Here is a 26837-nt window from a genome sequence, read left to right on the forward strand (position 1 = left end):
TATAGATTCAAAATATTTTTTACAGAAGAAGCCTTTCATGAAGCAGGAATATAGTTTTGTTAGTAGATACTTTTTCTCTACATCTCATCTGAGGACTCATCTCGCTCCTGAAGGACCTTTAATCTTCCCTCTAGTAGGATGGCCCTTTGTTTGAGGCTTTTATGAGCAGAACTGTATTCTCGGAGCAAACGAGCAAAGCGAGTGTTTAGGATGTCCACATTGGATTCCAGAACCTCCAATTTTTCTTCGGGAGATTTACCTTCCATCACATTTTTCTCCTTCGTCTCATCAAGCAGGCCTTCCTTGGTCAGTATTTCTCTTCCTCTCTCTTCCAAGATCTTCTTGGCATCTGGATACTCTACTAAAGCTTCCATCAGGTCGTCCTTCGAAAGGCAGAAAAGGTCCGAGTACCCAAGGCTCCGAATACTGGCAGTCCTTCGATTTCCCATCTTGCTCCCTTTGATGTTGAGGATACTAATCTCACCGAAACAACTCCCTGAAGTGAGAATAGCGTACTGAGTTATTCCATCCTCTCCGACAACAGCAAGCTTCCCCTCCTTGATGATGTACATCTCTCTACCGATGTCCCCTTTACGGCAGATGTAATCGCCGGGGCTGAAAACTTGAGGATGGAGTTTTAGGACCAACTCAACCAAGAGACCGGCTTCACAGTTCTGGAAGATCCGAACCTGGGACATAAGCATAAGGGTGTCAATCAGAGATGCTATTGAATCAGAAACTTAAAGCAGAACTCCAGGTATGGATTTTGTTGCATAGTTACATTGGTCCAGCTTGGCCCAATGTAAGTATACATATTCCATACCTGTGGGATCCCTGTGGAGGCCTTAAATCTCTGTAGCAGTCACAGCCACTACAGTGATTGCCAGTGGCGTCGCTAGGGGGTGGCTTTTGGGGCTATAGCCCCGAATCTGGGGTCCATAGCCCTGAATCTCTGCAGGGGTCCCCAAGGGATGGGGAGGGTCTCTGGGGGTCCTGAGGTAAGGGTGGGGGCTCTCTGGGGACCCTAATGTAAGTGGGGCTCTCTGGGAACCCTGATGTAAGTGGGGGGCTCTCTGGGGACCCTGATGCAAGGTGGAGGCTCTCTGGGGACTCTGATGTAAGGAGGAGGCTCTCTGGGGACCCTGATGTAAGGAGGAGGCTCTCTGGGGACCCTGATGTGAGGGCGGCTCTCTGGGGATCCTGATGTAAGTGGGGGGCTCTCTGGGGATATATACACACACACGTATATTACTGTATATACATGTGTATGCCCGCCCAAGCGTATGACTTTCTTTACTACGCTGCTATGGGCTCTAGCCCAAGATCTTTTGTAGACCTAGCAACACCCCTGGTGATTGCCAATGTTCTCCAAATCTCAAGCCAAGGGAAGCGCCTACTATAATGCATAGTAACCACAGGGAGGGTGTTTGCTTGGCACAGGTACCATTCACAGTTTTCTCAATTAATGCAAGGCATTTTCTGACCGAATGAGGTGAAGATTGTAATGTTACCTCCCCACCTTGTACAATCAGAGAACACCTTATATATGCAAGGTGCTCTGTGAATGGTGAGTGTGCAATCCCTATTGGTTACTATACAGGAGGGCTTCCGCTTGGCAAGGAACCTGGAAGGCAGCAGCGATAAACTAATGGATGTGTATTGAGGAGCGCCTAGTACAAACGTTCTTATCACTTAAAGGTCTTTTAAAAACAGCTTATTAGTTAAGAGCATCAAATACAGCCAACGCATTTCGGGGAAAAAGTGTGCCACTTCTTCAGGGCTTCAGCAATATTATTAGAATCACGATGAAATGCATTAGGAGACCAATTGTGTCTCCTAAGGGCACTAAAAACAGGCAAATACCTATACCAATATACTGTAGGTATCACAATCAAATATTATCTAAAACATATAAAAGTATTTGCAGTATCCTGGAAATTTGATATGAGAAAACATACATTAGAAAATTAAAGAAATGACCCACCTTTCTCAAAGTTTCCAGATGAACATTTATGGCTATTTCCGCTCTCAGTTTGGCAGGGAGATTCTTCAACACCTCCTTTTCATCCACTGTCTTTTCGGCCGTCCATACGTAGTCAAACCATCGGATGACTTTGGCCTCCAAATCCTTGCTTACTTTTCTAAACTGCATGTAATGCTTGATGGCATCTATTTTACCCTGGAACTCAGTCCTCGTGGCATTCATGTTTGAGATCATGGAGCCCACATTACCAACAATGGTGGCGAAGATCAGAACTCCAACCAAAAAGTCAAAAACGATGAAGACATACTCTGTGTCGGTCATGGGGGTTGGGGAATTCCCAATGGTGGTGAGAGTCAAAGTGGACCAGTACAGACAGTAGACATAGGCACGAGTTAGGTAACCATGTTCAGTATCGGTAATATTCGGGTAGACCCATGTATCTGTACCAAAACCAATGGCCTTAGATATGACATAATAAATGCAGGCATTCCAATGTATAATTAGTATAATGTACAAAACTAGGTTAACAATTCTAAAGATATTGGGGTAACTAGTCCGAGTCTCCGTCTGGTCGAAGCATTCGAACATGCGTGGAAAGTGCAGAAGTCTGTTGAAGCGCAGCTCTGGCCAATGCAGTCCAAGAGCAAAGTAACCGAGATCGGTTGGAAGGATAGAAAGTACATCCAGTTTAAACTGCAAGGTATGGATGTAGTTGTCACTTAGTATTTTTGTATCTCGGACCAACCTCCCCTGTTCCAAAAATCCTTAAATAAAAAGAGAAAAGGTTGGTAAGGTTTGAATTTTTCATGTTTACATGGTTATAATGTTCACAAGATCTGACATTTTAGGAAATACACTATATTGTCAAAAGTATTGGGACGCCTGCCTTTACACGCACATGAACTTTAAAAGCATCCCAGTCTTAGTGCGTAGGGTTCAATATTGAGTTGGCCCACCTTTTGCAGCTATAACAGCTTCAACTCTTCTGGTAAGGCTGTCCAAAAGGTTTAGGAGTGTGTCTATGGAAATATTTGACCATTCTTCCAGAAGTGCACTTTTGAGGTCAGGCACTGATGTTGGACAAGAAAGGCCTGGCTCGCAGTCTCCGCTCTAATTCATCCCAAAGGTGTTCTATTGGGTTGAGTTCAGGTCTCTGCGCAGGCCAGTCAAGTTCCTCATCGCCAAACTCGCTCATCCTTGTCTTTATGGACCTTTGCACAGGGGCGCAGTCATGTTGGAACAGGAAGGGGTCATCCCCAAGCTGTTCCCACAAAGTTGGGAGCATGAAATTGTCCAAAATGTCTTGGTATGCTGACGCCTTAAGAGTTTCCCTTCACTGGAACTAAGGGGCTAAGCCCAACCCCTGAAAAGCAACCCCACGCCATAATCCCCCCTCCACCAAATGATGTGGACCACTGCACAAAAAAAGGTCCATAAAGACTCTTAAGCTGTCAGCATACCAAGACATTTGGAGACAATTTCATGCACCCACCTTTGTGGGAACAGTTTGGGGATGGCCCCTTCCTGTTCCAACATGACTGTGCACCAGTGCACAAAGCAAGGTCCATAAAGACATGTATGAGAGAGTTTGGGGTGGAGGAACTTGACTGGCCTGCACAGAGTCCTGACATCAACCCGATAGAACACCTTTGGGATGAATTAGAGCGGAGACTGCGAGCCAGGCCTTTCTTGTCCAACATCAGTGCCTGACCTCAAAAGTGCACTTCTGGAAGAACGGTCAAATATTTCCATAGACACACTCCTAAACCTTGTGGACAGCCTTCCCAGAGAAGTTGAAGCTGTTATAGCTGCAAAGGTTGGGCCAACTCAATTTTGAACCCTACGGGCTAGGACTGGAATGCCATTAAAGTTCACGTGCATGTAAAGGCAGGCGTCCCAATACTTTTGACAATACAGTGTAAGAATCAATGCAGAAAATGTATTCTGACATCATAGTACTGTATAAAAGACAGTAACAACAGTTTCTAGAAACCCAACTCCAGCGAAAAATTTTTATTTCATCTTGGATAACGTGGGGAAGGGGTAAAGCCCCATCAAGTTTCTATTGACATTTTTGTTCTCGTTAGAGAGATTTCCCATAATTTCTGTTTATGAATGAAAGGAAATCTCTCCAAACACTAAAGATGACAACACATCTCCTCGAAGCCCAAATTCACTTTGGCAGCTTTTGCCTACTCACCTTCTCTTCATCCCTGTCCCTCGCTGACTCAGCACTCTGAAATCCAGTTCCCCTGACCAGGATCATTCACCCAACTTCCTAGGCTGTTATGGCCTCTGTGATTAAGCCCCTATCGGGCAAAATATCATACGACGTCGTCCCAGAACAAGAGAGCCGCTGCTGCCCGACTGTCATTTGTCAATACGGCAGGCGTGAGGTGGTTCAACATCTGTAAACACGTAACCACTAGGACCTTGTTTGAAAACAAATGCATACGCGGACCTCAGTCAACTGGGGGGGGGATCTCGGAGCTCTATGTCCTATTCAACAATCTTACAGACTAAACCTTCATACCAAACAGCATGGGAATCAGGTCTAGGCGAGACTATAGAGGAGGAGGTTTGGGGGCAGTGGTCGAGCATGGTCCACAGGGGAATACTCAATACTTCCCTGGTGGAAGGGAATTACAAGGTGCTGTCCAGATGGTACCTGGTTCTGGCGAGGCTGGCGAGATCGTACCCTGGCACTTCACCCCTTTGTTTCAGAGGACAAGAGGGTACTATGTTCCATGTCAGGTGGTCCTGTCCTAAGGTCCAGCACTTTTGGATCAGAATATTCACTCTGGTCTATTCAGTGACAGGACAAAATCTACCTAAGAAATACTGAGACGGCGCTGTTTGCGGACCTGCTGGACGAGATCCATAGACATCTTCGAACTCTCATCTTCTTTATTTTCTCAGCAGCTACAATTAAAATAGCGCGAACATGGAAAACCCCAGTGGTCCGTCTTGCACTAGTAAAGCATAAACTTTCGTGGATCATGGTCAATGAAAAATTGACCAGCATCCTTAGAGACAGACAAGCCAGATTTGACAGGGTGTAGTCCCCCTGGATTAAGTACCTCCAAGCTCCATAATTTCTAGAACTGGATAGTAGAGGGCCTAGGCTGAGGGCAATGACTCCTGCTTTGGATTTCTCACCTTTATTCTTCTCCTTTTCTCTTTTTTCCTTCTTCTCCCCCCTTCTTTTTTATCTTATTTTAATTACCGTATTTATCGGTGTATAACACGCACCGGCGTATAACACGCACCACAATTTAGGAGGGAATTTTAAGGAAAAAAAACTTTTAGGAGGGAAGTTGAAGGGAAAAAAACTTACATTTAAATGCACTTCATTGCAGCCTTGTCAGTGCAGCCATGTCAGTGCACCCTTGTCAGTGCAGCCTTGTCAGTGCAGCCTTCCCCAGTGCAGCCTTGTCAGTGCAGCCTTGTCAGTGCAGCCTTGTCAGTGCAGCCTTCCCCAGTGCAGCCTTGTCAGTGCAGCCTTCCCCAGTGCAGCCTTGTCAGTGCAGCCTTCCCCAGTGCAGCCTTGTCAGTGCAGCCTTCCCCAGTGCAGCCTTCCCCAGTGCAGCCTTGTCAGTGCAGCCTTCCCCAGTGCAGCCTTGTCAGTGCAGCCTTCCCCAGTGCAGCCTTGCCCCAGTGCAGCCTGGGATCCCCTGTCCCTGCTTCCAGGGCTTCAAAATCGCGGTCCGCGATTTGAAAATGGCGCCGCCGGCGCCGAAGTACACAGAGCCGGTCCTCGGCTCTTTCCGGCGGCTCTCGTTTACTTTCGGCTCCACTCGTAGTCCCGAGCGGAGCTATCCGAGTAGGTTCGGATAGCTCCGCTCGGGACTACGAGTGGAGCCGAAAGTAAACGAGAGCCGCCGGAAAGAGCCGAGGCCCGGCTCTGTGTACTTTGGCTCCGGCGGCGCCATTTTCAAATTGCGGTCCGCGATTTTGAAAATGTGACAGCTCGGGATCTGCGGGGATCGGCGTATAACACGCACCTGCGACTTTCCCCTGATTTTAAGGGGAAAAAAGTGCGTGTTATACGCCGATAAATACGGTATTTTTATATTTTTTTCTCCTCTTTTTTTTCTCTTTTATGTTCAATGATTTATCTTATGGATGCAAATGGAGAGTGCTGGAGCCTCTCATTTCTTGATGTCCATATGGGAGCTACGTTATCTCACAAAAGTGAGTACACCCCTCACATTTTTGTAAATACCGGTAATTTTATTATATCTTTTCATGTGACAACATTGAAGAAATGACACTTTGCTACAATGTAAAGTAGTGAGTGTACAGCTTGTATAACAGTGTAAATTTGCTGTCCCCTCAAAATAACTCAACACACAGCCATTAATGTCTAAACTGCTGGCAACAAAAGTGAGTACACCCCTAAGTGAAAATGTCCAAATTGGGCCCAAAGTGTTAATATTTTGTGTGGCCACCATTATTTCCCTGCACTGCCTTAACCCTCTTGGGCATGGAGTTCACCAGAGCTTCACAGGTTGCCACTGCAGTCCTCTTCCCCTCCTCCATGACGACATCACGAAGCTAGTGGATGTTATAGACCTTGCGCTCCTCCACAGGCGCTCAATAGGGGTTAGGCCTGGAGACATACTTGGCCAGTCCATCACCTTTACCCTCAGCTTCTTTAGCGAGGCAGTGGTCGTCTTGGAGGTGTGTTTGGGGTCGTTATCATGTTGGAATACTGCCCTGCGGCCCAGTCTTCCTTCTGGGAAGACAGCCATGCAGACCAATTTGATGCAGTGTGCGGCATATGGTCTGAGCACTGACAGGCTGACCCCTCATCCTTTCAACCTCTGCAGCAATGCTGGCAGCACTCATACATCTATTTCCCAAAGACAACCTCTGGATATGACGGTGATCACGTGCACTCAACTTCTTTGGTGGACCATGGCGAGGCCTGTTCTGAGTGTAAGCCATCATGTTAAACCGCTGTATGGTCTTGGCCACCATGCTGCAGCTCAGTTTCAGGGACTTGACAATCTTCTTATAGCCTAGGCCATCTTTATGTAGAGCAACAATTCTTTTTTTCAGATCCTCAGAGAGTTCTTTGCTCCTAGGTGCCATGTTGAACTTCCAGTGACCAGTATGAGAGAGTGAGAGCGATAACACCAAATTTAACACACCTGATCCCCATTCATACCTGAGACCTTGTAACACTAACGAGTCACATGACAACAGGGAGGGAAAATGGCTAATTGGGCCCAATTTGGACATTTTCACTTAGGGGTGTACTCGCTTTTGTTGCCAGCGGTTTAGACATTAATGGCTGTGTGTTGAGTTATTTTGAGGGGACAGCAAATTTACACTGTTATACAAGCTGTACACTCACTACTTTACATTGTAGCAAAGTGTCATTTATTCAGTGTTGTCACATGAAAAGATATAATAAAATATTTACAAAAATGTGAGGGGTGTACTCACTTTTGTGAGATACTGTATGTAACATAACTCTAAGTACCTGATCAACTTTGGTGATAAGGGCCCCGATCTTGAGCTATACTAATGGCACTACAGCCTGATCTAACGTTGCGGAGAAGTTATAACTATTCCGTTCAGGCCCAAGCGGGTAATAACCAAATTCAACTGTATTTACCATTATAACTATTTTTACATTACAGCCATATGGATCAGACACTTGGTCACCTTTTGAGAGTGCATGGATCTTTCTGTACTGATATACTATTTGTATCCTAAGAAATTTGTTAAACTTTTGAATAAATCAAACAATCATTTGTAAATGCCCAGACATGAAGCTGCATGGACATGGAGGGGCATTTAGAGGCAAAAAAAAAGGCAAAAGTCAATCTCCCTTAAAAAAGTGGTGTTTTTGACACCCAGCGTGTATGAGGCCTAAAAAGTATGGGGACGCGAAATATGTATTGAATGCTGCAAGCCTCTGGGTGTGGCTGGGTATCACTGTTGGGAGATGGGGGTTCTACGGCGGGTTAGTGGACTCTACAACAGATATGATGGCCCTGTAGGGGATTCGATTTCTGGAGGAGGGCCTGGAGGAAGCTGTGATAATGAGATCTCTGAAGGGGGGCTGGGGTTTCTCCAGGAGGCTGGGGACTTTGCAGGGACACTGTGGACGACTGGACGATGCTTGGGGGTTAAGGGCAAGGTGGGATAATGTTGGGATTAAGGAAGTTATGGAGGGCTGAAGGTTCTGCAGTAGGCTAGAGGGTACTGTGTAGCACCCTCTAGTGTGCTAGAAGTTGATGTACATAGTTAGTAGTAAGTGTAGGTAAATTTAACTTGGCTGAGAGCCAGGCTGAGTGATTTAGGGAGGCTGGATGATTCAATGGACAGCATCTCTGGTGCCTCCCCCTGCTTTCTAGAACCTTGGAGAAGCTTCTAGAAGTGGTGGGCGGGGGCTAGGAGAAGCCGCTTGACATATTTATGAGGTCCTGACCAATCCCCAGCAGAAAGGGGCTGGAAGGGGGCCTATTTACCTCATAAATTATGCATATGAGTTAGACCAGCAGGGGCAGTTGGGTGGAAGATGGAAATGGAATGCTGAGGAGGCTGTCGGTGGCCCTTGAGGATGCCCCTTAGTCTGGGATGGGGAGAGGGGGGTGACCTCGAGCCTGGTGCTCGGGTGCTGGAGGAACCCTCTACAACACTGGTTCTCAACCTCAGTCCTCAAGTCCCCAACAGGCCATGTTTGCAAGTTTTCCTTTATCTTGCACAGGTGCTTTAAATCAAAGTCAATGGCTTGGTAATTTGGACAGTTTTTTTCATCTAAGAGAAACTCCAAAAGCATGGCCTGTTGAGGGTACTTGAGGACCGAGGTTGAGAACCACTGCTCTACAACACACAGTGGAATCCTATCCTGGAGGCACGGGGGGCAAGGAGAGGATAGAGGGAGAGAGTCAGCACGTCTGGGAGATCTCATGAGGAGTCAGCCGGGTGGGCTGGTGAGTGCTTCAGTATGGAGAGGACTGCGGAGAAGTTAGCCAAGAGGGCTAGTGAAAGGGGCAGCTGCAGCCAGGTGGATTGGCAGTGCCTGAAGAGGTGGTGCTGGGATCAGTAGCCACAGGGAGGTAAAGCTGGACACTGACATTTTTGCTACACACTTAGGGCCTCGGGTTCCTGCCTGTAAAGAGCTATTGCTTCTACTCTGACTGCTTTGCCTGATCCTCAAAAAAGTGTGCCAGATGGAATTCTGCAAGCAAGTTAGTGCTAGAGGAAGAGAAGGAGTGTATATAGAATGCATATAGGAGAAGTTGCTCCTGAAGTTGCTTTGAAGTCAAGTGGGCATCCCATCATTTCCCCATCACTATCCAAGTTTTAAACCCTCAATAAAACAAAAAAAAAACCACTGGACTGTTCTTGTGACTCCCTAGGGGGTGCGCTACGTGTACAACAGAGAGCAAGGTGAGAGGTTGTGGGCCTCAGGGGCATTGTGCTTCACCATGAAAGTTTGGGAGTCACTATGGGAGCTAGGAGGCACCGTGGGAGGTTAGGGGATCTTCAGCTGGCTGGAGGCCCTGTAGAGCAAAGCCATGACCCAGCATTGAACACACCTGGTGGTTGAGGACCACTGGTCCAGATAACTTGAGTATCATGGAAGTCCCTTACTGGCAGTTTTTTTCTTTACATATACAAAGAGCAAACATTGATGACTAACACGGTACAATACTCAACTACTGCTAGACGTAGAAGCAAAGGCTCACATGATTTATTCTTATAAACTTATTTATTAGTAGCTGTCGAAAATCACCTGTACGGAATCGGATTACGATGTCCATGATGTATATGATGTCACAAATATAGTCCAGGGTAAGCCACACTATAATATAACTGGTTTGAAGGTCATTAAAGCAGGCCCTGCCAAAAAACAAGGAACAACAATTATTTGGAGGAAAGCTATAACAGAAAAAGGCTGTACAGTGCCTTGATAAAGTATTCATACCCCTTAAAATTATCCACATTTTGGCATGTTACAACCAAAACCGTAAATGTATTTTATTGGGATTTTATGTGATAGACCAACACAAAGTGACACATAGTTGTGAAGTGGAAGGAAAGTGATAAAGAGTTTTCCAAATTAAAGTGTAATTTAATCTCAGAATAAATACAGCTGCTCTGTGAAACCCTCAGAGGTTTGTTAGAGAACCTTAGCAAACAGACAGCATAATAAAGGCCAAGGAACACACCAGACAGGTTAGGGATAAAGTTGTGTAGAAGTTTAAAGAGGAAGTAAACCCTGATGGGTTTTACTTCCTCTTTTGCTCACTGCAAAGCCTGCAAATTATCCTAGCCCATTATGTGACACTTACCTGCAAACGAATCCATCGCTGTCCCCTGTGCAGGCTGCGTCCATCTTCGCCCCTCTTCCTTCCGGGGGCCGCGGACTACGGCTCTGTGATTGTCCGGAGATCACTCCCACGAATGTGTGCGGGAGCCGTCAGTAACGGCAAACGCTGGGGAAGAAACGGCACAGAGGTCTGTTTCTTTACAGCGCATGTGCCGATTACATCATCTGCGCACCACAAGTGAAATATCTCCTAAACAGCGCATGTTTAGGAGATATTTCCACTACCTATAGGTAAGCCTTATTCTAGGCTTACCTATAGTTAAAAGTCAGGAGGGAGGGTTTACAACCACTTTAAAGCAGGGTTAGGTTATAAAAAAAAACATCCCAAGCTTTGAACATCTCACGGAGCTCTGTTTAATCCATCATCTGAAAATGGAAAGAGTATGGCACAACTGCAAACCTACCAAGACATGGCCGTCCACCTAAACTGACCGGCCGGGCAAGGAGAGCATTCATCAGAGAAGAGCCAAGAGGTCCATGGTAACTCTGGAGGAGCTGCAGAGATCCACAGCTCAGGTGGGAGAATCTGTCCACAGGACAACTATTAGTCGTGTTCTCCACAAATCTGCCCTTTATGGAAGAGTGACAAGAAGAAAGACATTGTTGAAAGAAAGCTATAAGAAGTCCTGTTTGCAGTTTGTGAGAAGCCATGTGGGGGACACAGCAAACATGTGGAAGAAGGTGCTCTGGTCAGATGAGACCAAAATTGAACTTTTTGGCCTAAAAGCAAAACGTTACGTGTGGAGGAAAACTAACACTGAACATCACCCTGAACTCACCATCCCCACCGTGAAACATGGTGGTGGCAGCATCATGTTGTGGGGATGCTTTTCTTCAGCAGGGACAGCGAAGCTGGTCACAGTGGCGTAGCGTGGGGGGTGCAGGGGGTGCCGTGGCCCCGGGCGCGACATTTAGGGGGGCGCCAGTATGTGTCACTGGCTGCCTCCTCCTAATTTCTCGATCCTGTGTCCCCGGCCCGGCCGCCATGTTAAGTGGCCGGCGCCCTGTGATTGGGCGTATGGGGGTCATGTGAGGCGTAGGGCTGGCCTGTCCTAGATCGCTCCTGAAGTCCCGCCTCCGCACATGACCCCCCATACGCCCAATCACAGGGCGCAGGGGAGAGAAGAATGTGAACCGCCGCTGTCTTCTCCTCCTCCGGATCGATGCAGGCCAAGATAAGAAGGTGAGTGAGAGTCTTGTTACTGGGGGGGGGGGTGAGAGAGAGAGAGAGAATGTAGGCAGGATAGTGTAGTTTAGTATGGAGGTCAGTCAGTGTAGTGTAGTGGTCAGTATGGGGGGCAGTGTAGTGTAGTATGGTGGTCAGTGTAGTATGGTGGTCAGTATAGTGGACAGTGTAGTATGGTGGTCAGTGTAGTATAGTATAGTGGTTAGCATAGTGGTCAGTATAGTGTAGTTTAGTATGGAGGTCAGTGTAGTATAGTGGTCAGTATAGTGTAGTATAGTGGACAGTATAGTGTAGTATGGTGGTCAGTATAGTGTAGTATAGTGGACAGTATAGTGGTTAGTGTAGTATAGTGGACAGTGTAGTGTAGTATAGTGGTCAGTGTAGTGTAGTATAGTGGACAGTGTAGTATGGTGGTCAGTATAGTGTAGTATAGTGGACAGTGTAGTGTAGTATAGTGGTCAGTGTAGTATAGTGGTCAGTGTAGTGTAGTATAGTGGTCAGTGTAGTGTAGTATGGTGGTCAGTGTAGTGTAGTATAGTGGTCAGTGTAGTGTAGTATAGTGGTCAGTGTAGTGTAGTATGGTGGTCAGTGTAGTGTAGTATGGTGGTCAGTGTAGTGTAGTATAGTGGTCAGTGTAGTGTGGTATGGTGGTCAGTGTAGTGTAGTATAGTGGACAGTGTAGTATGGTGGTCAGTGTAGTGTAGTATAGTGGACAGTGTAGTATGGTGGTCAGTGTAGTGTAGTATAGTGGACAGTGTAGTATGGTGGTCAGTGTAGTGTAGTATAGTGGTCAGTGTAGTATAGTGGTCAGTGTAGTGTAGTATAGTGGACAGTGTAGTATAGTGGACAGTGTAGTATGGTGGTCAGTATAGTGTAGTATAGTGGACAGTGTAGTATGGTGGTCAGTATAGTGTAGTATAGTGGACAGTGTAGTGTAGTGTAGTGGACAGTATAGTATAGTGGTCAGTGTAGTGGACAATGTAGTGTAGTGGACAGTGTAGTATAGTGGTCAGTGTAGTGTAGTATAGTGGACAGTGTAGTATGGTGGTCAGTATAGTGTAGTATGGTGGTCAGTGTAGTGTAGTATAGTGGTCAGTGTAGTGTAGTATAGTGGACAGTGTAGTATGGTGGTCAGTGTAGTGTAGTATAGTGGTCAGTGTAGTGTAGTGGACAGTATAGTATAGTGGTCAGTGTAGTGGACAATGTAGTGTAGTGGACAGTGTAGTATGGTGGTCAGTGTAGTATAGTATAGTGGTCAGTGTAGTATAGTGGACAGTGTAGTGTAGTATGGTGGTCAGTGTAGTGTAGTATAGTGGTCAGTGTAGTGTAGTATAGTGGTCAGTGTAGTGTAGTATAGTGGACAGTGTAGTGTAGTATAGTGGACAGTGTAGTGTAGTATAGTGGTCAGTGTAGTGTAGTAAAGTGGACAGTGTAGTGTAGTGGACAGTATAGTATAGTGGACAGTGTAGTATAGTGGACAGTATAGTGTAGTATAGTGGTCAGTGTAGTGTAGTATAGTGGTCAGTGTAGTGTAGTATAGTGGTCAGTGTAGTGTAGTATAGTGGACAGTGTAGTGTAGTATAGTGGTCAGTGTAGTGTAGTATAGTGGACAGTGTAGTGTAGTGGACAGTATAGTATAGTGGTCAGTGTAGTGGACAATGTAGTGTAGTGGACAGTATAGTGTAGTATGGTGGTCAGTGTAGTATGGTGGTCAGTGTAGTATAGTGGACAGTGTAGTATGGTGGTCAGTGTAGTGTAGTATAGTTGTTAGTGTAGTATAGTGGACAGTGTAGTGTAGTATGGTGGTCAGTATAGTGTAGTATAGTGGTCAGTATAGTGTAGTATAGTGGACAGTGTAGTATGGTGGTCAGTATAGTGTAGTATAGTGTAGTATAGTGGACAGTGTAGTGTAGTGGACAGTATAGTATAGTGGTCAGTATAGTATAGTATAGTGGACAGTATAGTATAGTGGTCAGTGTAGTTCTCAGTGTAGTGTAGTATAGTGGTCAGTATAGTGTAGTATAGTGGTCAGTGTAGTGTAGTATAGTGGACAGTATAGTATAGTGGTCAGTGTAGTGGACAGTGTAGTTCTCAGTGTAGTGGTCAGTATAGGAATCAGGTAGGTCAGTAGTACTTGTATTTGAAGGGACTCAGGGATAGCTAAAAGTCTGCAGGTTGGGGGGGGCGCAAATTACTTGCCTTGCCCCGGGTGCTGACAACCCACGCTACGCCACTGGCTGGTCAGAGTTGATGGGAAGATGGATGGAGCCAAATATAGGGTAATCTTAGAAGAAAATCTGTAAAGCCCCATACACACATATCCGATTTTCTGCTGAGTTTTTCCTTCAGATTTACCAAAACCATATAATATGAGGTCAAACCTTAGGAGTTTCAATGTGTATGCACTCAGGCAGGCCCTTGCACTACATGGTTTTGGTCAGGGGCGTTGCTAGGTGGCAAAAAGACCAGGGGCTTCAGCCCGAAGTCCGATGTTGGCACCGATGGGGGGGTCGTGAGTGGTCATGGCACGGGGTTTTTTGGCTGAGCGCTGGGGTTGTGTGGTGGGGGGTAAGCTTACTTGCTGGTTGCTGCCTGGGGCTTAGCAGTGCCCATCAATTTTGACCACTAATCTCAGCTACCTGACACACTGACCTACCTAACATACACTGACCTGACATACATACATACACCTACCTAACATACACTGACCTGACATACATACATACATACATACACCTACCTAACATACACTGACCTGACATACATACATACACCTACCTAACATACACTGACCTGACATACATACATACATACACCTACCTAACATACACTGACCTGACATACATACATACATACACCTACCTAACATACACTGACCTGACATACATACATACATACACCTACCTAACATACACTGACCTGACATACATACATACATACACCTACCTAACATACACTGACCTGACATACATACATACATACACCTACCTAACATACACTGACCTGACATACATACATACATACATACACCTACCTAACATACACTGACCTGACATACACTGACCTGACATACATACACCTACCTAACATACACTGACCTGACATACATACACTGACCTGACATACATACATACATACACCTACCTAACATACACTGACCTGACATACATACATACATACACCTACCTAACATACACTGACCTGACATACATACACTGACCTGACATACATACATACACCTACCTAACATACACTGACCTGACATACATACATACATACACCTACCTAACATACACTGACCTGACATACATACATACATACATACATACACCTACCTAACATACACTGATCTGACATACATACATACATACACCTACCTAACATACACTGACCTGACATACATACATACATACACCTAACATACACTGACCTGACATACATACATACATACACCTACCTAACATACACTGACCTGACATACATACACCTACCTAACATACACTGACCTGACATACATACACTGACCTGACATACATACATACACCTACCTAACATACACTGACCTGACATACATACATACATACATACATACACCTACCTAACATACACTGACCTGACATACATACATACATACACCTACCTAACATACACTGACCTGACATACATACATACACCTACCTAACATACACTGACCTGACATACACTGACCTGACATACATACATACACCTACCTAACATACACTGACCTGACATACATACACTGACCTGACATACATACATACACCTACCTAACATACACTGACCTGACATACATACACTGACCTGACATACATACATACATACACCTACCTAACATACACTGACCTGACATACATACATACATACACCTAACATACACTGACCTGACATACATACATACATACACCTACCTAACATACACTGACCTGACATACATACATACACCTACCTAACATACACTGACCTGACATACACTGACCTACCTAACATACCGTGACATACATACACTGACCTCACCTACCTGACCAGGAGACAGACTTCATGTGTCCAGGTGTCCTGCAGTTCAGTTCAGCTGTAGTGTGCGGTGTGCAGCCCACTCATCATGTGGCACAGCAGGCAGCCAGAGGAGAGGAGACTGCTTGAATTTCATCGCCTGGACCTTGGAGCTCCAGGCTTTGTCCTGCACGTAGATATACAAAGTAGAGCCTGCCTCCCAGTCCCAGCACGGCCAGCAGGCACAAGGCGGTATGGAGAAGACTCTTCTGCCTCCTGCTGCACACTCCGGTGCCCATGATCAGACACACCGAGATCTGGAGCTCTTCACTCTGCCATCCGCCCCCAGCACAGCTCCTCTTCAGGTTATCCTCATCCCCGCCTCCTCTACAATAATCGGTGCAGTCACTGGCAGTGGCACATCTCGCCAGATTGCTCCTCCGCTGCCCTGATCTATCTGAGCGCGGGGAGCGGGATCTCAGTGATGTGGCGCGGCGGATTGTAATTCCCGCCTTCTGGAGCGTGCAGCGCCTATGATGGACGTCACACGTCCCGCGGTCCCAGCATTGGACCAGTGGGATGTCCATCATAGCTCCAGAAGGCGGGACCTGTATGTCATTCGGCCACACTCGGCCGCACTCGGATCAGATCGGTCCCCGCTCGTCAGCGGCCGGCGGCGCTCGGGGCTAACAATTAAACGGTGCCTTCTTGACACTCGGGGCTTTTCGGGGACCAATTCGGGGCTTCAGCCCCCCCTAGCCACCCCCTCCCGACGCCCCTGGTTTTGGTAAATCTGAAGGAAACCTCAAAATCTGGGGCTTTAGAGTCTGCAGAAGACTTGAGACCGGGGCGGAGGTTCACCTTCCAGCAGGACAACGACCCGAAACATACAGCCAAAGCTACAATGGAATGGTTTAGATCAAAGCATACTCATGTGTTAGAATGGCCCAGTCACAGTCCAGACCTAAATCACATTGCGAATCTGTGGCAAGACTTGAAAATTGCTGTTCACAGACGCTCTCCATCCAATCTGACAGAGCTTGAGCTATTTTGCAAAGAAGAATGGGCAAAAATGTCCCTCTCTAGATGTGCTAGATAGTTGGTAGAGACATTCCCCAAAAGACTTGCAGCTGTAATTGCAGTGAAAGGCGGTTCTACAAAGTATTGACTCCGGGGGGCGCCATACAAATGCCCCCCACACTTTTCACATATTTATTTGTAAAAAAAAAAATTGAAAACCATTTATCATTTTCCTTCCACTTCACAATTATGTGCCACTTTGTGTTGGTCTATCTGACAGGGGTCCCCAAACTACGGCCCTCCAGTTGTTCAGGAACTACAATTCCCATCATGCCTAGTCATGTCTGTGAATGTCAGAGTTTTGCAATGCCTCATGGGACTTGTAGTTCCGCAGCAGCTGGAGGGCCGTAGTTTGAAGATCCCTGACTCTATCACATAAAATCCCAATAAAATACATTTGGTAACATGACAAAATGTGGAAAATTTCAAGGGGTATGAATACTTTTTCAAGGCACTGTATGTAAATGTATGATGAATAGAGGAACAAAAAAAGTGTATCTAAAGCTAAAACATCAATTTCAGTTTTGTATGGAGTGGTGATGGGTTAGATTCCCACGGTAAACTTTTATTGCTGTATCGGTCATCTCTATGGTGAGTCTCCTTCTCTATTTGTCCTGCTGGTTGTAGCCCACCTTTGATGCAGTTACATTTAGTGGTCCATTTATATAAAAAAAAATAATTGGCATAGTTGTTCATCCATTGGAAACTGTTCATTTGGTGAAAAAATTGGGTAAAACTGAATGTTCTCAGGGTATATTCTCTGCAGATCGAATGTAGGAAGGGGGGAAATACCACTATATGGCCATTGGCCACTGTTGGTCGTTATACGGTTCTGAAAAACAAAAAGCTGTACTTCACCTTTAATATTGCAACCCAGACTTACCTCACTATTAATAGGAACCAATTATACAGCACAGGCGCAGCTATGACATAAAGCCACCGATAATACCATTTCCCTGAAGGATCAAGCACAAATCTTTCAGATAAATTCGCTCTGTAATTAAAAATAAAAACACGCGTTCAAGCTCAACTGAACTGTCAGATGAAACCAGCTGAATAAATTTTAGGTGCATCAAAAAAAAAAAAAAAAAAAAAGTTGTACAAAATCTTACAGTTGGTTCTCTTTAGAAAGTAGCCACAGCCGGAGTAAAAATGCCTCTTCCCTGCCAGCATGCTGTAGAGAAGGACCCTTGCTACTAGTGGGGAAGCAGTAGTCTCTACGCAGGGGTCCAACACGTCCCCTGCTGAGTCAGAGACAGAGCTCACCAATCAGCAAATCTCATGCTTCCTGCTGATTGGAGAGTTATAGCTTTGTCTTAGCAGAGCTCTAGTTGAAGCATGCTTTAGAACAAGGGGGTCCAGACTGCAGCCTGCGGGTTGGATGTGGCCCTTTGCTTGTCTTTATCTGGCCCTTGGAGTGCTATTCCCTCCACTGACACCAATGATGGGGCACTATTCCTTCCACTAATACAAGGCGCTATTCCTTCCAGTGACACCAATGATGGGGCACTATTCCTCCCACTGACACCAGAAATGGGGCACATTTCCCCCCACTGATACCAATGATGGGGCACTATTCCTCCCACTGAGGCACTTTTCCTCCCACTGATACCAATGATGGGGCACTATTCCTCCCACTGATACCAATGACGGGACATTATTGCTCCTACTGATACCATTGGTGGGGCACTATTACTGACACCAATGATGGGGCACTATTCCTCCCACTGATACCAATGATGGGGCACTATTTCTCCCACTGATACCAATGATTTTTCAAGCATTTCCTACTCCCAATGGCTACATGGTGATTGTCAGCAGTCTACAAACTTTTGTTTAGAAGTAGGTATATACAGTATTTTCTTATCTTACTGTTGGTTTGTCTTGCTTTCTACTTTTGTATCTTGATTTTCTTTCCCCTTTCCAGCATTTGCCTCTGCGGCTTGCCCTTCAGGTCCACGGAATCGGTCTAGAAAGGAATCGGGCCTTTGGTCTTGATCATGTAGGCTCCGGTGGGCCCACTCCCGCAAGACCACCACTAGGCGCACTATCCTAAAAAAAGTTACATGAAAAAGTCTGATCAGCCAGTAGATTCTGTAAGCAAAACCTGTAGATAAAGCAAGATGAAGACCAGATCAGATCAACAAGTGTGTCCATATTTTATCTATAACTAGACTACTAGGATGGCCCCCCAAGAGGACTTGTGGACATCTTACAATGGTAAAACATTCCCCCATGGCCAGCATTCACTTTCTTTTTAAGGTTATTATGTATATTTCCCTTATATATTTCCCTTTATGGCATATTTGAAACTCTTTGTAACTTATTTATCGCATATAGTATTATTTCATGTGACTTTTGGGATCGCTTCCATTCAACAAGTATTGTTTCATTATTTTTATATTACTGGCTGGTATAAGATCTGAGGTCTTGTCCTCAAGTATTGGGGGGTGTTTTACGCTTATATTATATCTATATTCGGTAGATGCTTCTGTGTGGCTATATACTGGTGGAGATTCTTTCTTTTTAATAGTTTTTCATGGCTTAGAGCTATTTGATATTTTTATCAAGGAAGGAAGGACAAGCAGCGCATATCTATCATTCTTACAATATTGCACCTGAAGGGGTTTCAAAGGTACCTCAGGTACGTGACAGACCATCCAAGGGTTAATATTGCAGACCACCGAAGACCTCCCGGTACCGTGAGACAACTCAATGAACAAAAGATACAAGGAGTGAGTTCAAAAAAGTGTCTGCCTTTTATTGGGCGTGTATACAGCTTATATTTGGTTCAACTTACCAATCAAAATAGGGGAGGGGGGAGTGGTTAGTAAAGGAATATATTGATATTAACATATCAGCAATATATGGTTATACAGGCCTATGACCCCCAAAACATAAGGTTACAAAACTGAATCCTGTACCATGTACCATCCTGTACCATGGTCCATAGTAGATATGTGCGCTGTCAATAAATTAGTTTTGTTTTGTTCCGTTCCGTTTCGCATTAGAATTAATTCGTATTTCGTAATTCGTGTCTGAAATTTCGTACAAAATACGAACTTTCGTTGGGTTCGTTAACTTTTCGTAACAATTACGAATGTTCGTTATGATGAATTTATCATTATGAGGGGCTCCCACCATCCCTGTGCTGTCTTGATTAAAATAACTCAAACCCTTATGCAAAAAAAAATGATCACGGTGGGACACACTGAGCGGTTGAGTTCCCATGTTAAGTCAATAGCCTATCAAGAATTAGGTCTAATGGAGCCAAGCCAGGGGTAGCTAGCCGGCATCCCTAGATCTTACTGAACCGGGTCGGGGGGGTAGGGCTTATATTGCAGCCATCACCGACAATCACGCTAGGTCTTATTTTCGGGGAAACAGGGTAGGAAACACAGTTAACACATCGCCCCCTAGTGTCAACCCCTTCCCTGTCAGTGACATTTGCACAGTAATCAGTGCATTTTTATAGCACTGATCGCTGTATAAATGCCAATGGTCCCAAAAATGTGTCAAAAGTGTCCGATGTGTCCGCCATAATGTCGCAGTCCCGATAAAAATCGCAGATCGCTTTCATTACTAGTAAAAAAAAAAAAAAAAATAATAAAAATGCCATCAAGATTTTTGACACCCTAGGTGAAACCTCATTTTTCCGCCCCCCGGCTCCACCCATGACTGCACCCTGTTTTCACCAGCACCCATCAAATGTGGCCTCACCAGCACCCTATCAAATGCAGCCTCACCAGCGCCCATCAAATGCAGCCTCACCAGCGCCCATCAAATGCAGCCCACCAGCTCCCTATCAAATGCAGCCTCACCAGCACCCATCAAATAGTGCTTCACCAGTGCCCATCAAATGCGGCCTCACCAACACTCATCAAATGTATCCTCACCAGCGCCCATCAAATGCGGCCTCACCAGCGCCCATCAAATGCGGCCTCACCAGCGCCCATCAAATACTGCTTCACCAGCACTCATCAAATGTAGCCTCACCAGTGCCCTATCAAATGTAGCCTCACCAACACTCATCAAATGCAGCCTCACCAGTGCCCATCAAATGTGGCCTCACCCTTACGGCACATGTGAATATTTGTGAATATATGCCCTGTAATATTCCTGAATATTTAATTGTGATGTTACAATATGTATCTGACATTCTGTGGCTATATGTACCCGATTGACTTGTAAAATGTGTTTTATATTAATAAAGTTGTTTTTTTCCAAGTAAAAAAAAAATGTGGCCTCACCAGCGCCCATCAAATGCAGCCTCACCAGCGCCCATCAAAGAATGTTTGCTTGCTTCCATTCATTCGGGAGTCAGGACACAGACACAATCCTCCGCCGCCTCTGCGCCTCTGACACTATGTGCGAACGGAACGGCGGATGCTTACTGATGCTTAGACTTAGTTGCTTGCTGCAGAGAGAAGAGAGTAGGAACACCAGTGGTCGGGTGCCCTAGGCAGCAGGGCGCCTTAGGCGGCTGCCTAGTTTGCCTAGTGGTAGCACCAGCCCTGGCTGCTTGTCCTTCCTTCCTTGATACTATTATTGGGGATTTCACTGATATTCTAGCAGCAGCATTCCTGTCTAATCCCTCAATCTTCCATCACTATCTCTGGCGCTGAATCTCCTTTGTTTTTTTTGTTTTGTTTTTTTTTTTTAATTTGACATTTGTATCCATTTTTGCACTTTAAGGGCTCATTTGCATAAACAGTATAGTTTCTGCTTCTGTGAAAAGTAACCCACCAACACCATTGACAGGTTGTTTTTAAGATAATATGACGTCTCCTGAAAACCTTTTTTTAACCAGTCAAAGCCCACCGCAACACGCATAGTTGCGCACCATAGTTGGGGTCCGGTCCAGTTCACTTCAATGGGTGGTGTTTGGTGGTGATATTGCCCACCAAACGCAGCAAAATATAAAACACCATGACCGCGGCAGAGTTGTTTAATATATACGGAGGAAAAATGTTTTCTTTAATGTTCGTTAAAGTGGACCTAGTATTAAAAAAAAGAAAAACAGATGAGAAGAAAATAAATATACCAACCTTACACTCAGAGCTGGGACAATTGGAAAGGAGGGGGTGGGGCAGTAGGGGGCGCCTGTCGTTTAAGGTGGGGGAACCCTACAGAGTGCTGGATCTTCTTTTGAGATTTGGGGTCCTTAGCATTCTCATTAGGGGGCGGGCCTGTGACATCACCCTTGCCTAGGCACCATGGGTGGGAAGTGTGGTCTAGGCTGACAACAGAGAGCTATAAGGCAATGCAGTGCGAGGCTGACTGTATTTCCGCAGCAGTGCATGCAAGGGTGACAATGCTAACCCTGCCGGGAAGTGACGAGGATACATTTCTGGCAAGGTCAAAAAATTCTGTACTTGCTGAAAAAGTCCTTCGCCTGAAAAAAATAAACCTAATGCAGCCAACAGATCTGAGGACTGGGAACTGGCAGTATAATACATTTATGAATTATTATTACCTGCATGTTCTTGAGATTAGCTACACTTTAAGTGAGATTTTTTATGGGTTTCTTTTGGCCCACCTCACCATAACATACCTGGTTGTCTCTGTGTAGTGAAGTATATGTAGCAGCACATCAAAGTAGACCAACTAGCCACGCCCCCAACACATTTTGCCCCGCCCCCAGGAACTTAATTATGGTTGTCTCGTTACTGCTGTATTAGAAAACTCGGCAATCCACAGAGTACTGTATATAATGTATATTATCATTCATATTTCCTACCTGGACAGAGCGCCTCTCCCTCTAAAAGATGCCTGTGACACCCCATCACCATTATCTTGGGAAATAACCCTTTGTAGCTCAGAAGAGGTGTCATCACAGACGGATATAGCCCTGAAGGACATGAAACATACAACAGCAGATTTAGTAAAGCTTTTGCCATATCATTATCAGCAGACAAATACTTTAATAACTTCATAACTAAATTAAGTTATTAAAATAGCTAGTTAGTGAAACTTTTTTTTTTCCAGTTTGTGAGTTAAAAAAAAATAAATAAAAAAGATTAAATATTAATGGTAAGAAAAAGCAATTCAGGAAATGTGAAAAAAATTACAAAAAAAATGTAAAAAATAAAGAAATGTAAAAAAAAAAAAAAAATTGTAAAAAAAAAAAAGAAAGTAAAAAAAAAAAACGTAAAAAAAAAAAAAAGGTTAAAACAAGTAAATATGATACACCTTCCTATCTTTTTACCAATGTTAACGGCATAAGGATTAAAAATAGTCAGTGTTGATTGAGAGAGTGAAGTTCAGAAAACCTTTTTTTTGGGGTTTTTTTTTACAGCAGCTGCTGCATTTACTGAGCAACTCACGTAATTTTGACAGCTGGGAATTGCTGACAAACGCAAGGGGTCAAGCAGCGGCAGGAGAGATGGACAGGGTCTATGTACAGTGGGGAAAATATATTTTTTTTTTTTTGAGAGGAATTTTTATTTTTTTCCATTTTTATTTTTCTCCTGCTATCAATGGCCAACACGGTACAACACTTCATCCATGTCTTTGGTGATCTCTAATCGCTTTATGAACTGTTTCTTACTTGATGAAGATCAGCCATGGAGTATATCTGAGGTGTGCTTCTTCCCCAAATGTCCAGCAACATTCATATAGAAGACATTTCCCGCACTCAAGGTACTAATACACCTTAAGGGTTGTGGGGGACCTCTGATGTACAGGAGGACAGGACTTCAGTGAGGAACATTTCCCTCAGTCAGACCAGGAAAGTTCATTCTCCTCCATGTCAATCTCAGATGGCTGTAAACAGAGGACTTCTGTGGGTTACACCTCCTCCAATCAGCATAGGAAAGTGGACCTACCACCGGAGCAATCTCTTATGTTTCCTAAGGTTGTACTTAGTCGTAAAACATTTATCACATTTAGAACAGGGAAACAGACTCCTCACTGTGTGCAATCTCTGATGGGTAAGATGTGACTTCTTTATAAAACCTTTCCCGTACCCAGGACAGGAATATGGCCTCTCCCCCATGTGCAATCTCTGATGTATCTGAAGATATGACTTCTTTTATGTCCATCAAGAGTGTTTTTCAAACTAAAACGTTTCCCGCACTCAGGACAGGAATATGGCTTCTCACCTGTGTGAGATCTTTTATGAATATTAAGAGTGGATTTATAACAGAAACTCTTCCCGCACTCAGTACAGAAAAGCCTCTTCTATGTTGGAAGGGTGACACCGTCACTCACAGTCTGAAGTTCCTCAGGGTAAGAGGAATACGATGGTCCGGCACCGTCCGTCACAGTCTGAGGTTCCTCAGGATAAGAGGAATACGATGGTCCAGCACTGTACCTCACAGTCTGGGGTTCCTCAGGATAAGAGGAATACGATGGTCTGGCACCATTCCTTCACAGTCTGAGGTTCCTCAGGATAAGAGGAATACGATGGTCCAGCACCGTACCTCACAGTCTGGGGTTCCTCGGGATAAGAGGAATACGATGGTCTGGCACCATCCCTCACAGTCTGAGGTTCCTCAGGATAAGAGGAATACGATGGTCCGGTACCGTCCTTCACAGTCTGAGGTTCCTCAGGATAAGAGGAATACGATGGCCCGGCACCATCCCTCACACTCTGAGGTTCCTCAGGATAAGAGGAATACGGTGGTCCGGCACCGTCCCACACAGTTTGAGGTTCCTCAGGTTCAGAGGAATAAGATGGTCCGACACCGTCCCTCACAGTCTGAGGTTCCTCAGGATAAGAGGAATACGATAGTCCATCTACACAGTGTAGCAGTGTAGTGCCAGATTTGCATTTGAGGTATCCGGGTTTTCTCCTGGACTATACTCTGTGATGTCCTCATCTTCTACTTTACAGTCTGGAGACAAAGTGAGATAATCCTCTGAGGTTTTCCTCATCTCCCGTCCATGTACTGTGCTGATCTCTGTAGGAGTGTCCTCCTCTATAAATGTCCCCGTTATTCCGTCCGCTTCCATAGACTGCTGATCATCCCTCACATACGTCTCTTCTTCTTCTGCTTTAACCTCAAATTCTATATCGATTGGATCTCCACTTTTGTAACTGTGAGGTATAGTGTGACCTTCCTGTGTGGAGTCCTGGGAATACAGAGGACGGGACATCTCTCTGGTGGGTTTCTATAGCTGGAGGACTCATCATCCTCTTCTTTCATCTCTTCTTTAACCTCAACTTTAGAATCTCTCAGGTTTCCACTCTGATGATGATGAGGGATGGTGTGACTTTCCTGTGTGGAATCCCAGGAATACAGAGGATGGGGAAATCTCTCTGGTGGGTTCCAGTTACCAGGTGGCTCCATCATATCCTTGTGTCTTTCTGAAAGTTCCCCCTTCATGCCATACTCCTCACCCTCCTCTTTATACTCTTCTTTAACATCAATATTATCATCCCTGAGGTTTCCATTCTCATGATGGTGGGGGATGGTATAACCGTCCTGTGTGGAATCCCAGGAATACAGAGGATAGGGAAATCTCTCTGGTGGGTTCCAATTACAAGGTGGCTCCATCATATCCTTGTGTCTTTCTGAAAGTTCCCCCTTCGCGCCATACTCCTAATCCTCCTCTCTATACTCTTCTTTAACATCAATATTATCATCCCAGAGGTTTCCACTCTCATGATGGTGGGGGATGGTATAACTTTCCTGTGTGGAATCCCAGGAATACAGAGGATGGGGACATCTCTCTGGTGGGTTCCCATTACTGGATCCATCCGATGATGTGAGGGGCGGCTGATTGTCCATCATGATGTCCTTCCCAGCACCGCTCACCTATCCCATCAGCAGCTCGATGATCTCTCTGGTGACTTCTAGAATCTTCTTTTTATTTTACTGTTCTATCAGGGAGGGAGGTGGAGGCAATGTGATGGTCATATGATCTCCAGACTTCACAGGAGCAACTCTCCTCTGCTGCCACTTCCAGCAATGTCTCCTCTCTCACAGTGGGGAAAATAATTATTTGATCCCCTGCAGATTTTGTATGTTTCCCCACTTACAAAGAAATGAAGGGCCTATAATTTTTATCATAGGTGTATTTTATATGATAGAGACAGAATATCAAACTCCAGAAAAATAAACATTATACAAATGTTATAAGTTGAGTTGTAGCTCGGTGAGTAAAATAAGTATTTAATCCCCAAGCAAAACATGACTTAGTACTTGGTGGAGAAACCCTTGTTGAAGGAGGTTCTCACCCAAGATTTGATGGTACGTGTCCATTTGATGTGGTGAAATTGTCCTGTCCCCTTAGCAGAAAAACACCCCCAAAGCATAATGTTTCCACCTCCATGTTTGACGGTGGGGATGGTGTTCTTGGGGTCATAGGCAATATTCCTCCTCCTCCAAACACGGCAAGTTGATGCCAAAGAGCTTGATTTTGGTCTCATCTGACCACAATACTTTCACCCAGTTCTTGTTGCTGCTCATTTGTCCTATATGGTTGTGAAGAATGTCTCTGGTTTTTGTAACCCTATAATCTGCCCTTTTTCATCTTTTATAGTAAAGACAAAATCATGACTACATACACTCTTACTTAATACCCCTGCTTAAACCAGAAACGCTTCGGTTACCGGGGATCATTATATACCAGAGAGTAACAATCTTTTTTGTCATATATACCATGTAACTCATTGTTTTCTGCTTTTGTTTTATTTATGATGTTTTGTATACTTGTTTGAAGTATTTTTCATGTCCTTTTAATATCGGTCATCTTCATGATCGAATGTTTTTATGTACATTTAATAAAATATACTTTTTTGACAATACACATGTGTCTGTTGCCTACAAAGTCCCAATGAAGGGGGATTTATTTTTCTTAATCTAATAACAACAGTGAGGATACACTGATTCACTCTGTGTCAGAATAATTCTACTTATGTAATAATAAAGAACAATAAGATAGAATAAAGAAAGAATAATAAGGTTTAATTAGATATCAAATTATTGACATCTGTCCTTTGTGGGCTACTCACCTACTGCCGCAGTTGTCTGTGGGTTCCTCATCATTTTCAATTGGTGTTTTATTGGCCGACCGCGGGTGTAAGTTGGGGGACGAGTTTTTTTGAAGATTTGTCTGGCCAGTCATCCTCCATGGGAGCGTTCAGAGAACATCAGTACAAGGGGAGAACATCAGTACAGGGGAAGAACATCAGTACAGGGGGAGAACATCAGTACAGGGGGAGAACATCAGTACAGGAGGAGAACATCAGTACAGGGGACCGCCTCCTGCTGGGA

General features: G+C 44.8%; 1 protein-coding gene across 1 annotated transcript; it reads right to left on the reverse strand.

The window, feature by feature from the left end:
- On the reverse strand, positions 1 to 26786 carry LOC141144593 (cyclic nucleotide-gated channel alpha-2-like). The gene is made up of 7 exons (XM_073630427.1): positions 26576 to 26786; positions 22355 to 22465; positions 18487 to 18666; positions 17498 to 17608; positions 9741 to 9847; positions 1985 to 2748; positions 1 to 689 (listed from the first exon to the last, which is right to left on the reverse strand). Exons 1-7 carry the CDS (start codon positions 26686 to 26688, stop codon positions 78 to 80), a joined length of 1998 nt encoding a protein of 665 aa, XP_073486528.1. The 5' UTR covers positions 26689 to 26786; the 3' UTR covers positions 1 to 77.
- Between the last annotated feature and the right edge of the window lie 51 nt (positions 26787 to 26837).

Source organism: Aquarana catesbeiana, linkage group LG05 (assembly GCF_042186555.1).
Source record: "Aquarana catesbeiana isolate 2022-GZ linkage group LG05, ASM4218655v1, whole genome shotgun sequence".
Classification (NCBI taxonomy): domain Eukaryota; kingdom Metazoa; phylum Chordata; class Amphibia; order Anura; family Ranidae; genus Aquarana; species Aquarana catesbeiana.